This window comes from Loa loa, assembly GCF_000183805.2.
Source record: "Loa loa unplaced genomic scaffold supercont3.170, whole genome shotgun sequence".
Lineage (NCBI taxonomy): Eukaryota > Metazoa > Nematoda > Chromadorea > Rhabditida > Onchocercidae > Loa > Loa loa.
Genome location: NW_018108350.1, coordinates 37,325 through 54,013, shown reverse-complemented (window position 1 = coordinate 54,013; position 16,689 = coordinate 37,325). Strand labels below are relative to the sequence as shown.

General features: G+C 31.3%; 2 protein-coding genes across 2 annotated transcripts; both read left to right on the top strand.

The window, feature by feature from the left end:
- Window positions 1–405: 405 nt before the first annotated feature.
- Window positions 406–897, top strand: LOAG_05901 (hypothetical protein; the record flags this gene model as incomplete). The annotated part of the gene is made up of 2 exons (XM_003141438.2): window positions 406–529; window positions 762–897. Exons 1-2 carry the CDS (start codon window positions 432–434, stop codon window positions 895–897), a joined length of 234 nt encoding a protein of 77 aa, XP_003141486.1. The 5' UTR covers window positions 406–431.
- Window positions 898–5,404: 4,507 nt separating this feature from the next.
- Window positions 5,405–16,456, top strand: LOAG_05900 (hypothetical protein; the record flags this gene model as incomplete). The annotated part of the gene is made up of 27 exons (XM_020447005.1): window positions 5,405–5,458; window positions 5,769–5,864; window positions 6,182–6,283; window positions 6,902–7,018; window positions 7,149–7,234; window positions 7,667–7,806; window positions 8,219–8,329; window positions 8,512–8,572; window positions 8,858–9,000; window positions 9,109–9,249; window positions 9,462–9,501; window positions 9,887–9,956; window positions 10,218–10,363; window positions 10,576–10,648; window positions 11,027–11,128; window positions 11,198–11,300; window positions 11,628–11,830; window positions 12,203–12,448; window positions 12,605–12,793; window positions 12,938–13,067; window positions 13,383–13,543; window positions 14,113–14,285; window positions 14,387–14,504; window positions 14,758–14,869; window positions 14,984–15,093; window positions 15,318–15,490; window positions 15,956–16,456. The coding sequence occupies 27 exons, from the start codon at window positions 5,405–5,407 to the stop codon at window positions 16,086–16,088; spliced, it is 3,333 nt and encodes a 1,110-aa protein (XP_020302719.1). The 3' UTR covers window positions 16,089–16,456.
- Window positions 16,457–16,689: the final 233 nt, after the last annotated feature.

Below are 16,689 nucleotides of genomic sequence, written 5' to 3'. Positions count from 1 at the left end.
ATAAGACTCTTTTCGTAATTGCTATTTTTTGAGATTAAATGCCAAATTACTTACTGTTACCTATTTACTTTTTTTTTATTGCTATTGCTATTGCTGTTGCCATTATTATTATCATTATTATTATTATAGTAATAATGTTATTGTCATTATTACGATTGTTATTATTATTACTGTTGTTATTATCATTTCTGTTATTATCACTATTATTATTTACTACTATTATTATTTTTACCATTGTCATTTTTACTGTCATTATTATTATTACTTTTTTCAACAATAATTATTATCGTTATTATTATCATTGTTTTCGCTACAATTAAAGTTATTGTTACCATTTTACACAGTTCAATTTGTTGCTTCTTTTTAATTTATTTTTAATTTATCAAATTTATAAATTATTTGAATAGGCTGGACAACGTGATACTGTTGAAATGGAAATAACAGCACTTTCTGGTACCTGTTCAGAAGGATGTATTTTTGGTGGCTTGGAGATAAAAGCTGATGTTGATAAACGATTAACTGGTTATAGGTATTCAAATTTTTTTCATTTTTTTTTCTTCAAATTTAAAAATGAAGCTAATCAATAACAGACTGACGGGAATTATTTATGTGAATGATTTAGTAATTTCTGAATTTTATGCTTAATTTTGGTTGAAAAAAAAAGAATTAATAAAAGTCATATAAAGTATTATATCAAAAATTATATTAAATTTTAAAGATGAAATTAAAAATCAATTTTCAAAAAAAGTGTAAGTTTTTAGATTTTGTTGTAATCGATCGAAGGGAAAAATTGTAATAGCGAATGGACCGATAATTCCTGTTATACTATTCAATAGACGTGATTATACACAAGCATTAATTAGATTTCGATTGAAGAAAAATCAGAAATGGAAGTGAAAAAATTACAACGAATACGATGATTTCATTTACAATTTAATTTATTTCGTCAAATAAAATCTGCCGAAAAAAGTTATGCCAATTATAATAATTAATAAAATTAAATTTTTTGCGAATTCTATTTTTAGGATTTAAATATTATTGATGGGATTATTTGTTTGTTAATGGTTTTTTCACCCAATTCTAAAGGTTGGGATATAAATTTTTTTATGGTTTTATTCTGTCATACAAGCCTAGGATATTTCTTTGCATTGTTTTGCTTTGCCTTACAAGCTCAGGATATTTTTTTGCATCGTTTTTTTTTGTCTAACAAACCTAGGATATTTCCTTGTATTGCTTTGTTCTGCCTTACAAGTCTAGGATCTTTCTTTGCATTGTTTTCTTCTGGCTTATAAGCCTAGAATATTGCATTTAAAAAAAAATTGTTAATCCTGTTAAATTTTAGGAATATTACTCTGTTCCTTTTTGTTTTGTAATTGTAAAAGTTTTAGGTATACCTTTATGTAATAATTAATATTTTAATACAAATTATATCCAATTCAAAATTTACATCATTTCCATAGGAATTACAATAGTGAAAAGGAAAAATGAAATTAATCGGCTAGTTGAACTTTTGAGTAAAAATCAGTTAATAGGCTAAATTTTTCTTTTTAAATAATTCCTTTAGATGATTTTTTTTAAATAATAATTTTTTAAATAGTTTTTAAATAATTTTTCGAATAGTTTTTGGACTTTTTTTTTTGATATAGGTTAGGTGGTTGTTGTTTAATAAAATTTGATGAGTGAAATGGAAATAAAATAAATGAATCAAATTATCAACTGAATTACTGTAATGCATTATTTGAATTCTTATCAAAATGAGTTGCTATTATAATATTTAGCTAAGATATCCCGATCAAAATTATTGTATTGAGTAGATGTGAGAAGGAATCAATTCATATGTTTTGCATTTTTAAAAGAATATTTCCTCAAAAATATTCCCAGGAATTATCGAACAAACATATCGTTTCATTTTAGCAAGAATAATTGTTTGTCAACATGGGATACACTTTTATGTTTCAATTTATGTTTAATAGAAATTAATAAATTATTTAAATAAATCTAAATTTATGCCTTATTTTTCAATTATTTTAGGAATAATTGATTGCATATTGTTTGCTTTATTTGTTTCTATCACATTGATCTCATTGATATTATTTCAAAATTATATTTAACACATCAATTACTTTTTGCTCGAATAAAATAGTTCATTTGACATTGAACAAAAAGAAAAAAGGAAAATATTTTGTTGCGATCTTATCAGATGACAGGACAAGAGATCACATAACTTGAGATGCGCAAAATGAAAAAAAAAAAGCGCAAAAGAGACGAGACAAAAGAGGGAAGTGGAAAAATCAAAAATTTCATTTGTTCAATTTCTTCAATATTTACTCATTTTTCACTCTATGCATTAGTTGAAACTTGTTAAATGTTGTTGTTTTAAAATTGTTTAAACATTTTATTCTTTGTCCTGCTTCAATTATTTTCAAATAGAATTTAAAATAAAGTTTTGCATTTGTGTTTTTAATATTTACATCATATGCACATACATTTTTGTGGAAATAAAATTGATCAAAATTTTGCAAAAATTAATTAAAAATGAAATTAGTTAAAATTTAATTATATATTTAGTATAATGACATTTAAATAAGCAATAATGCTTCGCAATAACAACATTCAAAAGGAGCTTTAGTGATAGGAAGAGAAAAAGTAGTAAAACTTGATTATCATTTAACGAAACTTTAATATTAGTGAGTAAGAAGCAAATCTACAGTAATAATATTCAGAAATAGAAATTAATTGATTTAAATAAACGAAACAATTTATTCATTGAAATTTGGCAAACTTATTTAGTCACTGTTTATTTAAAGGTAAATTTTTTAAAATTTCCATAATGGCTGTAATAAATACTTCAGCCTAACTCTGATAACGTAGTTAATATATTGCTACGCCTAATTATGCTTAGTTGACTCATATGGAATATTTAGCATAATTATGATAATTTTATTGAACTGTTCGATGAATGGATGAGACATAAAAATTTGCGCTATGGATCTGTATGCATTAATCGTTGGTCCGCATTTATATTTGTCATTTGTTATCGTCTTATTTTGGATCAAGTTTATCAAATTGTGTCATCGATTGGGGTTGAATATTGGTCTGAGTTTCCTTATCGATTCGATTTAAATTGGAATTTCAAACGAATTTAGCCCTACTTTTTGAGCTTCAAAAATTTTCGCATTCCGAACAGACTGTAAGTGAATATTCATCTGGTAATTTCTCCTATTATGTAATTTTCTCCTATCAACGCTTTATATCACTTCTAGCGTATCTATGACGTGAGCTACAGCTACAGTCTGTTTAGCATCTTAAATGATAAGTTGTAGTTTCTTTACAAATCATCACATTTCTGAAATAAGCAAACATCAAAATTCGTCATGAATAATTATTAAAAATGAATTGTAATTTTAGATGAAATTCTATTCTTTTTTTAAAAATTATTGTTGGAATAAACGTTGATGGTTGCTCATATTTATAATTTGTGGTTACTAAAATAATTTCGATTTATATTTTAGGGATTCTTACTTCTTGCATATTTGTTTACATCAATTATATTTGACAAAACATTGTATCGTTTTTCCTTCCTTGCATTTTGGTACTACGGAAACTTTTTATTGAGGCTAACATTGCCCAACGGAAGGTTTTTTTCTTTTTTTGTTTGTAATGTAAATTACTTTTTTCTTTGTAATAACGAGAAAAAAATCAGTACACCTATTGGGTAATTTTGATTTTAGGGTATCAGTGATTAACATTTGACGAAGATAGCATGGACTGATAGGAATGATGAGAGATATAATAGTGTATTTTATGGATAAATCAGAGAATGATACGCATTATGAAATGAAATGAATGTCTTCTTAAGATGATAAGTTGACGAAAGAGTTTTGAAAAATTAGGAATTTGTTGACATCACAAAGCGAATAAATTTTTGATATGGCAGAAAATCCATATGCGGCGAACGAAAACATGTTTTGTTGTGTCAAGTTTTGATTTCTGAACAATGTGAAATTGTTTTTAATATTTGAATTGCTATGATAGATATATACAATTTACAGATATTTGAAATATGAAAGATTTTCTTATCCTTTTAACATATATTACAGTATAATTTAATTTCACTTAATTTTTTTTCTGACTATAATTTAATTTCACTCAATTTTTTTTTCTGATTTTTAAGTAATTGTTGTCGCCTTACATTTTTTTAGACGAGGAGGAAATTTGTGAATTTATAATTTTTTTCTTTTTTTAATGAAATTATTAATGTTGGAAGAATAATTTTTGTTTTGAAGTGCAGAAAAAATAAAATACTAAAGCAGTTTAGCAAAATGACATTATTATGTCATATGTGTAATATTTCAAATTGTACCGTATTTGTGTACTTGAAATTTTTTCTAAATCACTTGAACTAATACAGAGTGTGGCTTAGCTTAATGTCTTTATAAATCCCCGATTAATTAACTATATTTATGAAACATTGGTTTCGATTATTTATGACAATTAATTTTGATGATGTATGATAAGCACAGATAAGGATGGTATCTACTGAAATGATCCTGTACTAAACATTGTGAAACATTTCCATTGAGATTTGTTTAGCACAATAAGACTAGTTGAAGTGTAATAAATGAGTCAGCTGACATTAAGGCATACTTATTTCTCCACTTCTCAAAATCATGAGGAGTTGATTGTTGGGAGGAAGATAAGATCATCTAATCATTGCATGGTTAAGCAACAGTTTATCTATCAAGAAATCCTTTATTTCAATGTTTTTATCTGGTATTTTATTTTTTTTTCAACAAAAACTAATGCTAAATTAGCCTTTTACGCTTTGGCACCTTTTCTTTGTCCTACCCGTACCGAAAATAATCCACACGTTTTGACGTCAATTAAGAAATAATATTTACAGAAATTGCGTTTTTTTTTGCTTTTACTATTTTATTAAAGTGATGCACGAAATGATGAAATGATTAATTTGGGTTATTCTGATATTAAACATCCACAAAATTGTCCATTATTTTGCTTCAATATTTCTTATATTTTTTATCGGAAATATTACTCTGACATTTTATTTTGCTTCAATAGTTTCTGATGTTTTTTATCAAAATATTGCTCGTTAGAAATTGATTGATTCCATTTTAAATCATAGTTCAAAAGATATAATTAAGATTTGCTCATCGCTTTTTTTCTATTGTCTTTCACACGGAACTGTCTTCTTTTTTTTTATTATGTTTCACGGGGAATCATCATTCTATGGATTTAATGTCGAAAAAAACGTCTGAAATATTATAAATTTTATGAAATTTGAAGTAAAATTTAATTATAATTTTTTTTAGTGTTACTAAACGAGTGGCTGCACTCGTCACTGTGTAGCTTCTCATCCCGGGTTACACTGAAACGAATAAGAAGCATGGAGGAACCTTTACCCGGGATCACTCCTATCAATTGTTATAATGTCGAGAAAGTTCGTTTATTTCGAAACTTTGTGCCTAAATTAAAGTTAAGGACGCAGTAATTAATTAGTTAGTAGTGCTACAATCGCATTTTGCTTTAATTGCTACATTTTCCTGCTAGGAATAAGGAGACCTGTAAATAAGTGGGATAAGTGATTAAAATTAAATCATAGGACTGAAGTACTATTAAAGTGTAAAATGAATAATTAGAAATTTTCTTATCAGACAATGAGATGAGATAAATGGTTGATCGTATGTTTTTGCTATTTTACATCCATAGATTATCTAAGTGTAAATTTCGCTAACGCAAAAATATTTAAGGGTAAACTAAGTGCATCGGTGAAATGGTTAATTGGACGTGTTTACGGAAGTATGGCTCCTGACCTTTTAGTAAAACCGATCAAAGAGAACAGCAATGTTAGTACTTCGTATTATGTTTGTTCAGTACGAAAATTTTTATTTGACAGGATTATAGTGGATTTTTGTTTAGGAACTTGAATTAAAACTTGCATAACTCGGGAGTATGATAGCATACTTTATGAAGCGTTAGAATTCTCCAACTCTGGTTTGATCCGACGGCAACATTTCAGGTGGAAATAGTTGAGTCGTTTGATTTATGTGAAAGCATATTCAAATTATGGCATTTTGGTCAACAAATCCTTTTTGTTTATATAACAAATCAATTTCTGCATTCTGTTTTCTCATAGTTTGAAAAAGTAAATTTTTGTTTTCAGAATACTTTCCAGTTGGAAGCAGCCGTAGTGACGGGTTTAACCAATGCATCATTATACAGTAATGCTGCTGCTAAAATACTCAAGGATCAAAGTCTTCTTAATGTTAGTTATAGGAAATAATGCAGTTTTCAAAAATTTTCTTTGCGTAATTACTGTTGTTTTATATGGAACGTTTTGAGTTGTATGAAAGTTGCAAACGTTACATTGGTTGATGCAACATATAATTGATGCGAACGCTTGAATCAAATGGACACAGGCGCTAAATCTTGCCATATGAAATCAAAAGTGTTTTGGTGTATAAGATCTAAAAATCTCTAGTTTGCTGCTATTATTATTATTGTTGATACTATTTTTTTTTTTTGGAAATGTGATGCATGATTATATTCGACATCTTGCCGCTTTTCGAACCTCGGAAACTGAGAAAGGAATTCTCATATTTATAATTTTTTTTTTCTTGACCACCAATTTTTGCTACCACTAATTTTCGAAATTCTGCCCATTCTTCATAATTCTTTCTTTGTTTTCCCGTCGTTTTTTCTTCCTTTTCCTTCAACGAGAAATTGAACCTTTTCCGCGGAATTCAGAGATTGTGTCCACTTGATAGCTGTTTTCCTTGGGTTTCTTTTGGAAGTAAATGTGTCATAGATTAAGCCAATTGCTTGATGAAGGCAATCATTTACTTATAGGAATATTACTTTGTAAAAATTCGTACAATTTCAGAAGCCGCATAATGTTATACTTCGAGCTTTGACAAATCATTCCATTCCAATCACATTATCCGGCGAAGAAGCAAATATCAACGAGGCGATGCTGTCAACCGTTGAACCTTTTCATCAGGTGAACCATTTATCCGATTATTTTAATATGGAATTATTTTTTAATTAATTTGTTTTAGAACTTCATTTAAAACGCGCTTCCGGAAGAGCAAGTTTAATTTGTATCAGTTAAAAACTTCCAATTTTTGCAGGCTGCCCATCTGGCGGTTATGGATTCCTTGATGATTGCGCATATGCGATCCATTATTACGATTGATAAAGTGGTAGAAGCCGTACAGTAAGTGGATTTTATTGTGGTACAATTGGAATGGTATTAGAAATTACTGAATGTAAAATAAAATCACAAGCAGGATTCATTACTGACAGATTGAACAGAAATCGACTTGGGAATAAATTGGATTTCTTCTAGTCCGAAATCTCCCTGATTTCTATTTTCATTCTCTGGGAAAGAATGAATGTATATGAGCAAAGACTGTTTGATTGTTAATTCATTAAAGTTTCTTGAATAAGGATTTAATTCTCATTCATATTTCAGTATCTTATAGTGCATACTTCAAGGGAACAAAAAATTCCTTTCATTATTCCCTTCTCTCTATCTATCTTGATCATTCGTTCCTGCATCTGCTTTGAAAATAGTGATAGTTGTGAAATAAAATAAGTGAAGAAAGTTTATAGCACAAAAGTCTACTTATTTATCTGATACGTATAGGAATTACACGACGGTTGATAAACGAGAAGAGCCAATGGACAGCGTTGATGCGTTGCTATTTTGGATCAATAAAATTTGTTTGCTGGTACGAGATGATATGGAAAAATTTACGATGATGAATAAAAATCCTAGAGAACAGTGTAAGTAATCTTTTCTCAAACATATAAAATTTATATTTTCTCTGCGGGATAAATGTATATTTCAGTGAATGTGATGCTGACAATGCCGAAAATTTTACGTAAAATAAATTTCGAATTTTTGAAATAATAGATTCATTTTTTGATGTGGAGTGCAAAGAATTGTGGGAACTAATTGCACCTGTTTGTAGGCCCGTGGAAGTTATCCATATTCTTTAGGATGAACATCTTATAAACTGTGGAAAATTTTCTTAACATATTATAAGAACAGCTGATGAACTATATGACATTTTAATATGTTGATATAATTTGGAATTTTCATAGTGATATCTGCGCGTAATATACTTTAATGAAATGAAGTGCGATTTACTTTTCTGACTGAGCATCTCTACTCATGTTATTCCATAATTTTCAGATGGATCAATGGTAGTACCCGAAATGGAGGATCTCTATGAGGATATGTGCGATGGCGCCTGTATTTGCGCACTTGTTGGATTTTATCGACCTAATGAAATGATCCTACGAGGTTTATTTTTTATTATGTTTACAGTAATTTGAAGTTTATTATTCTCACTTCTAAGGTTTTAATATCGGCAAAATGGCATTACACTTTGTGTATCTGAACTGAAGCGGAATTTGGAGAGGGAGGTTGAAGAAGAACAGTATTCTTTTATCCGCTAAAAGACATATGTTTCAACCTTTTTTTAGACATATGTTTCAACGATCCAATGAGCCTTGCCGATTGCCAGTACAACTTAATGCTTCTTAAGTAAATTGTTGTTTTTTCCTGCTTTTGATCTAGGCTTTTCTCCTTTTCGGTTTATGATTAGAACTTAGAATTTGTTTCATCTGTGGACTTGATTATTCAGAAATAAAATATTTCTGTTAACTTGAATCGGAACCGTTCCTGATCTAAAACCTGAACTGTTCACAAACATTAAATGAAGTAGTTATAAGTAATTTCATGCAGTATGTTGGTGAATGATAATTTTGAAAGGATATTCTGTATTTTTCCATTACTGTTTCAAGAGGTACATATTTGAGAGTATTTCAGAAAGTTCTGTTCCCGTTTACCATGGAATCCATTTCATTTCGAAATCGAAGATATCCTATATCTTCATGAAAGTTTACAGCCAAACATAAACGCTTTTTTAGCCGATCTTTTCCAGCTTTTCGAAGGAGATGGCGTAAGAAACGGTAAGAAATTCATGCAGATTTCCTGAGTATTTCATCAGAAAGGATTTGATTATTCGGCTTTATTGTTATGTTACTAATCGAGACTAGTGATTTTTCTTTCCCTTACAGTTACTAGTCCTATAGAGGCATCGCCTGCACGTGCAAGATGTTTTGTACCGGTAAATGGCATACCTGATTTACGATCTCAAACTGCTCCTAGTAAAGCACTTAATCAGTTTAGATCTCGTTTTCAACCTGAAATGTCACGAAGTAAGCTAATGTTCATTATTCATTGTCTTTAACCTTTTACTTCCGCATGTCAATTCATCACTACATTTAATTTTATCTACGAGCGGTTCAATTTGTAGAAGTGCTTGAGAATTATTTCTGAAGTGAGAAGTTAATAGAAATAATTTGGCAGTGACTTCTAAGACTAGCTGTAAAGTTTTTTATCTTACTCAGCAAAAGACTTTTTATTTCAGCAATTTCTGCGATATCTTCGGACTCATTGATGACCAGTCGGTATGAACTCTTTTGCCATATTAAATATGTGCTGACTTTTATGTTGCAAAATGAAATCTCGTTACTTTTTCCCACTTAAAGCACGAAAAATTGATCAAAAACATAAAACGCTATTTGGCCAGTGTGATGTTCATGAGGATCGTTGATTATTTTATCACGGAAAATCCTCATGATTATTATACTAGGAATTGCCCGGCAACAGCATTTCATAGAAATGATAAAGTCCTCCAAGAAACTAATCATTATGCGTTATGATGGCAGATTCTTGGTTGAGTAAGAAAGCTTATGTAGGATAAAATAAGTTTGCAATGGCTTTAATAGCTATTTTAACATAATGAGAACTATGCGCCACAGATTCTGTTGATATTTACTTCTGGAATTATAGCTCGGGTGAACCAATGAAACATCATTATCAGAAGAATTTTACTGGTTATAAAACCAGCTTTGGTGAACTGGTGAGTAATATTGCATTCTAACTTCATTTTCGGCATTACCCCTGGAGGTGAGTTTAGTTCAGATTTGGGGAAAATTAATCTGAAAAGACAAACCTCAGGAATGTAGGGATGTTTGTGCTGTTACCTTTATGGAGTTTTGGTGAGTTCTCAAATACACACTAATAGGCTGTTAGTTAGTATCTCCGTAATTAAATATAAAACATCTTTTAATAAATAGTTAAGGGTTCTGTACTTCAATTCTTTAAATATATCAAATTTTAGACACAATTTGGTGATCGTACTGGTGTTACAAGTAGTTTTTCGCAAGGAGGGACATATCTTCGCAGTGATTCAATGCCAGCTGCAAGCATACGTTTGGCATTAGAGGAAAAACGTCGTGAACATGAAAAAAGGCGTTATTTGGAAACGTATGAAAATAAATATGATATTAGGATAAGCTAATACAAGTAGTGATTATGAGATTGGTAAATTTTTATGCAGACTATCCTCATTTTCTCTTATCTTCAAGCTATAAGTGGAACTCAAACTTTCGTAATCCGTAAGATTAGTCTTAATTCTTGGTGCTTCAAAGACGTTGCTTTTCGGTTTAAAACTTTTTCATATAAGTTATGTTTTTCAGGAATCAGAGTGAATCGGAGCGCGCACAGAAACAAAAGGATGCATTCTTCACGCTTATGCAGCGTCTGGAAAAAGTGCTTTATTATTTTAATCTTAAATGGGGCAGTAACATATGTTCACGAAATATCTCGCAGCAGAGTTTATGAATCACCTTTAATCCATCATTAATCAAATAACATTTAAAATAGATCATGTATAAGAATCATAAGATGACTTCAGTTATTTATCTTCTCCATGAGCATCAATTTACAATCAGCGACACCAATTATCGTTTCATGAGTAATATTTTAATTTTGGTTTGCTGTGGTGTAGCAGGGCACTTAAAGACTTCTTTTTGCACGCTTTCCGAAATGGATAAGTAACCTTTCAAAAAACAAATGGAATCCTATCAGATCGAAACAGTAATTCAGTGGTAATAAGTTATAAGTTTTAGCATTTACGTCAATTTGCAGGGTTCCGATGCACGATCACGTGCAGCAAGTGAAATAGGTAGTTCTCAAGCGCAACAGTCAGAAGAGTTGTCTTTCTTGAAGGAAACTGTACAAGATTTGAAGGTATTTGGTTGTTGTACTTCGTTATTTATTTATTCTATAACTTAATCTTTATTCTCCTCTCCTTTGTAGAAACGACTTCAAGAGATGTCTGTGCAGCAGGAGCACCTGAGCCGCCAGGTTGACGAACAACGTCAAATGACACATGCCATTTCTCAACCTGCTATCCATACAGGTAATTTCCTGTTTTTGTGTACATGACGTCGAGTTTTTTAAATAATAGGTTGGCCAGCAGTAGTTTGTCTTTTGAATATTGTGAGTCCTATATTGTGGTCTTTGAATACTGAATATAAATTGCTAATAATAGGTTTTATTCCTGATGTTAAGGGCGATTTTTGGAATTTCTTTCTAGATATACATAGCTATGTTATTACAGAATCACATCAGCGAAATTACATTTTTCACCCATAAAGGAGGAATTTCCAATAGTTTGTTCTGATAATTGCGCTTATTTGGAAGTAAAACTTTTTAGTGGCAGCATTATTGCCACTGTTTCTTGCAGAGTTTGGTTTGATTAATGAACAAAATCATATGCTTAACGGTTCTTATGCAACCTTACCACATAATGCTCTAAAGTCGATGCACCAAACACAGCAGCATACTTACGCGACACCTTTTATGGCCTCTTTAGAACCACAGTTGTTCGGACAGTCTTCGCTTCATTCACCGGATCAAAATCAGTCGTTTCCTACGCATACACTGCAGGTCTCATTTTTGAAGTTCAAATTTCAAAATTCCCTGAAATCTGAAATTCGAAAAAGGCCTTTTTCTTATTTTAGTAATGTAAGTCAGTTATTTATTGATTCCAGTTCTCCAATCCAGGGATCGATGACTTGATCTTTTTTGATTTTCAAAATTAACCAGCGATTCACCAGTAGATTGCTTCTTGGTCGTACTCTCTTACAGATTTCCTGTACCGTTTTTTTTTTTTTTTTTTATTTCTTAATGAAAGATTTGAATGTTATTCATCTAAACGCTGTTTCCGTTGGTCATATTATTAATGTTTTGCATCTCTTCAAAATATATGCCTTCACTTACTTTGATTATTGATGTCAGTGCTGAAACGGTTGATTCCAGATGCCTCTGAACGGATACTCCAATCATTCGGACTATCAATCGACAATGCCTGTTTATGCATCTCATGTTGTTTCCGGTTCTCAGCTACCAACACCACAGTATCAACTGAATCTGGATGGTAGCTATGTTTTACATCCACAGGATACTGGTGCTCATCCTGTTGTTGGCTCACCATTTATACTTAATAATGCTGTCGCTAATTCCACTGCGGTTGCGAACAATACATTTCGACTTCATCGAAATGATGTTAATTCTCACTTTGCTTATCTTAGGTCTTATTTTGATGAGAATTGTTTAGGTGCGAATTCTTTATCTAAATTTAAAGGTTCACAGTTTTCGAAATTTACCCACTGTTGATTTTAGTTTATTCGCTATACTTACTTCCTTGTAATTCTGCTCCAGGCATCGTCGAGTCGTCTGGATCCATCGCTTGAGATAAATCGTAATTTGACGAACTGGGGACTCACTTATAAAGCTGGGCAAACGATGCGGCCACAAAGGCGTACTTGGGAGAATAAAACGTTTGCGAAAAGTGAAATGGATTTATCGAATCAACCTGAGCTTCTGCCAGGAGTTCCTTCACTGCTGCAGGTAACACAAGTCTTTTTTCACTTTACTTAATCCACCTGCAGTATTTTAATGGTTGGCGTTTCGTTACATTGCGTTTCTTGAATTCTGAGACTCAGCGAAAATTGCTGGTTTAACTTCCAAACCTCAAAACTTTTATATCTCTAGAACCAATTGGCAGAACCGTCTGAAAGTGTAAATGGTGTCAAAGTGCTGGAATGCGTATCCTTACATCAAAGAGAAGCTAATGTGCCTCAGAATCTTCAACAAACTGATTTCGATCCTTATATCAAGCAGAGTAACATTTTTTTGACTAATTTGACCATTCTCTTAGTGTACGTAACTGCATCCATTTATCGTGCTTTTGCGTATACCTCCGCTGGTTTTTATTTTACGGATGATTTACTTAGGATTCTTCTTGCATGTGTGTGATCATACTGTATAGCTTACTTAAGCTGGAAAATTCCTTTGAGTGGATTTAAGAATCGATTATTTCGTATGTTCAGTTTGAAATGTCTATTTAAAATGGGAATATTTTCATATAATTGATGTTTTTTACATACCTAAATGTCAAGTTTCTTGGCTAGCATGAAACATATATTTTATATTGTAGAGGAGAATGATAAACCAGGACATCAACAGAGTCCACCGAAAGATCCTATTTCATCCACAAATGCCGATGCACCTCCTCCACCTGTGAATCGAAAGCTTTCGTCTACGCGTGCCTCACAGTTCATTGTTGATGATGCAGCTGATAAACCTGTTATCAACGTGGTTAGCTAATTATATTTCCTGATCAAGTGATTTCATACCAAGTCAGATAGTGACTTGGCCATGAAATCACTTGATCAGGAAATAAAAAAAATTAAGTTTTCCAGGTATTGCGCTAGTAGGATGGCTTGAGTTATTTAGCTATGGCTGCTTTTATCAGTTTCATAAATATCTTTTTTTCCAGAAATTCCAGCTTAGGTGAAGTCGTAGTAAGGTAAAAGTAACGATGATTATTCATGTGGAGAAGCTGTGAGATATTTCTCCTTAAAGTTTGAGTCCAAAAAAGACAAAAAAGATCGGTTAAGATGTATATTTAAATGAAGGGTACTTTAAGAGGAATGTGCTGGTGACTGATATAGTGCTGATTTATCGAATGTAAGTATTTTTAACACATGTGATGGCATTTTTGTCGACTGAACGGTTATGGTAATGCTCGCATTCTTGGATTAATGGTCTTCTCTGGAATTTCGTTTTCCAAATTTTGATCGAAATTTCATGCTGAACTTTATAATTTCTAATATTTATAGCATTTCTAGTACATAGTAATCGTTATTTGTTAGTATACTTTACAGACTCCTGAAATGGAAGCAAAACGTGAAGCGTTGTTAGCGAAAACCTTACGACGTCGTGAACAAATCGAGCAAAAAGTAGGAGAAATTGAAGCTAAAAATGCCGAACGTAGGCAAGCTGAACTGGAAAGACAGGAAGCTGCTGAACAACGGAAACGTGAACGCGAATTGCAAAGGTCACTTTGTACTTTATTTTTATAAAGTGGCAAAACACGAAGCTCACTTTATTTATGCGGGAAGCTCCACTTTACTCAATTTACTTATGCTTATACGTCAGGCAAAGAATATTAGATGACTACAAGCGTAAAAAGATGGAAAAAGAGCTGGAAAATAATGATCTACCCAGTAGTCGAGGATATAGCCAACCGCCCTTAGTACCACGACCAAAAAGCACGGTAATGCTTTATTCTCATAATTTTTCGAAAATATAAAAAAATTCTGTCATTCAGTCACGTTAAATTTAATTCGAAAAAGCTGGATGAGAAGGGCGAAGAAAAAAAGAGAAAAAAACTAGGAGAGGATGAAGACTTTTAAAAACTGAAGAAGTATAACTTCCTCTTTTCGGATATTATAGGCTTAAATTTTTGGCTTATTATTTTCATTTAGTTATTTGACTTTGTGATGCTTTGAACGGATGACTTTTTTAAGATGGAAGGAACGAATCTACGAACGAAACGTCAAGGTCGATCACAGAGTAGCTTTGAAGAGAGCAGTGCGCCGTCGTCAGCTCGTATTCCTGTACCAAGTACTGCTGAACCAAGTAAATGCCTCAGTTCTGTATTTTAGTGTGTTTTTATCATTTGCTTAATATTAAATTAAAATAGAAGGTTACTATATTTATCGTCCCAACTTGTTCAATATTTCGTGATTACAGCACTGAAACTCTTCTCGAAATATGTCCATAAATCGAATCGATCAATGATTATAAATGCTTTGCAATATTCGGTGTTTCCCGGAAGTGTTTGGGATAAACAGCGTGCTGAAGTAAATTTTTTTTTGTTTTATGACTACAATAAGACCTAAATTGCTATTTTTCATGCATTTCAAATAAGTTTAACACAGTTTTTGTTTTTAATTAAAACTATCAGAGATTTTTTTTGATTTTTCTAAGTGCTAAGAATGAAATTTAATAAGATAGTTTAATTAGACACTGTTACGCCAAAGTGTCCAATTTATGTAATATGCCTATTTCTACTCAAAATTTTCAGGTACTTGGTGAACTAGCAAAAAGTGACAGTAAACACTTTCTTTTGCTGTTCCGGGATCAAAAATGTCGCTATTTAGGCGCATATAGTTGGGATCAACAATCAGATGCCGCTCATCGTATTCATGGAAGAGGCCCTAATATTTGTCATGAATCGATGATGCATCTTATGTTCAAGTATGTTTTTCTCTTCAATTCATATTTCAAAATATGCGCTGTTACATTGTTAGAACAAGGACATTAAACACTAAATAAATGGTAAAATGTGAGTGTAAATATCAGTCATAGAAACAATGAGGTAAAAGGTTAAAAGGTTGCTACTCTAATAAAGAGACTTTAATTTTATGCCGTTTAATTAGCCAGAATAGAACGGATAGCACAACAAAGGAATGATTTGAGAATGATTTCGTGTGGTTTTGATATCTTTCGTGAACGGTCTTACTTGATGCGCATTGCAAGTTAAACTTAGTAAATATATGTTCTTTTGTAATACCATATAATGCTCAGATATTTTCGAAATGAGCTGCAGAAGCCTATCGCTTTGGATCACTAATATAAACTGAGATCCATTTATCATTATAGTGGTGTTTTCGTGTCTCCCCGTAGATTATTGATTTGATTATTTGTTTATTGTTCTTTAAGATATGATTCGGGTGCAAAGAAATTTTCGCAAATACCAACAAAGCATCTTTCGGCAACAATTGATGGTTTCACATTACAAGATCAATATATGCAGGGTCCGAAAATTCCACATAGTAACAGTATTAACAGGTAGTCTTCTGGATAACGCAGAACCGCTCTTCTATTTTTCATCATTATCGAAATGAAACATATAGTACATGTGATGACTTGATAGAACAAATTTCGTGATGAATAAGAAATTATTGCTATTGGAATGTTATTTACAAATACTTGTATTCATATTCATTTCTTTCTTTCTTTTTCATTCTTCCTTTCCATCATTAATTGATATAATTTATCCATGTTTGTGGATTAGTTTAGTGATATGGATTTTGATGCTTAGAATGATTTATTCACTTAATCTCTTTTTTTTCGCATTCTGATTTATTTCAAAATTTAGTCTTGTATAAAAATGTTATCATAGCTTATGTGTTGGACGTGCTAGAGGATTGTGCAGTTTCTTGCCGCTTATTATATATATTTGTTAAATTTGCTGTTTTCATAATTGTTGTGAAGATTTTCGAAATTATTACTTTCTCTGCTGATTGATGTATTTTATTTTCATTTAGTGACCTTTTTTCATAACCCTCTTTATTTATTCGAATCAAAAAAAGTAATTGAAAATCCTTTACAATTTTCAATTTTTCTGCCATTATGGTACTGCTTAATTAGAAGAATAGTCAATTATTTTACAA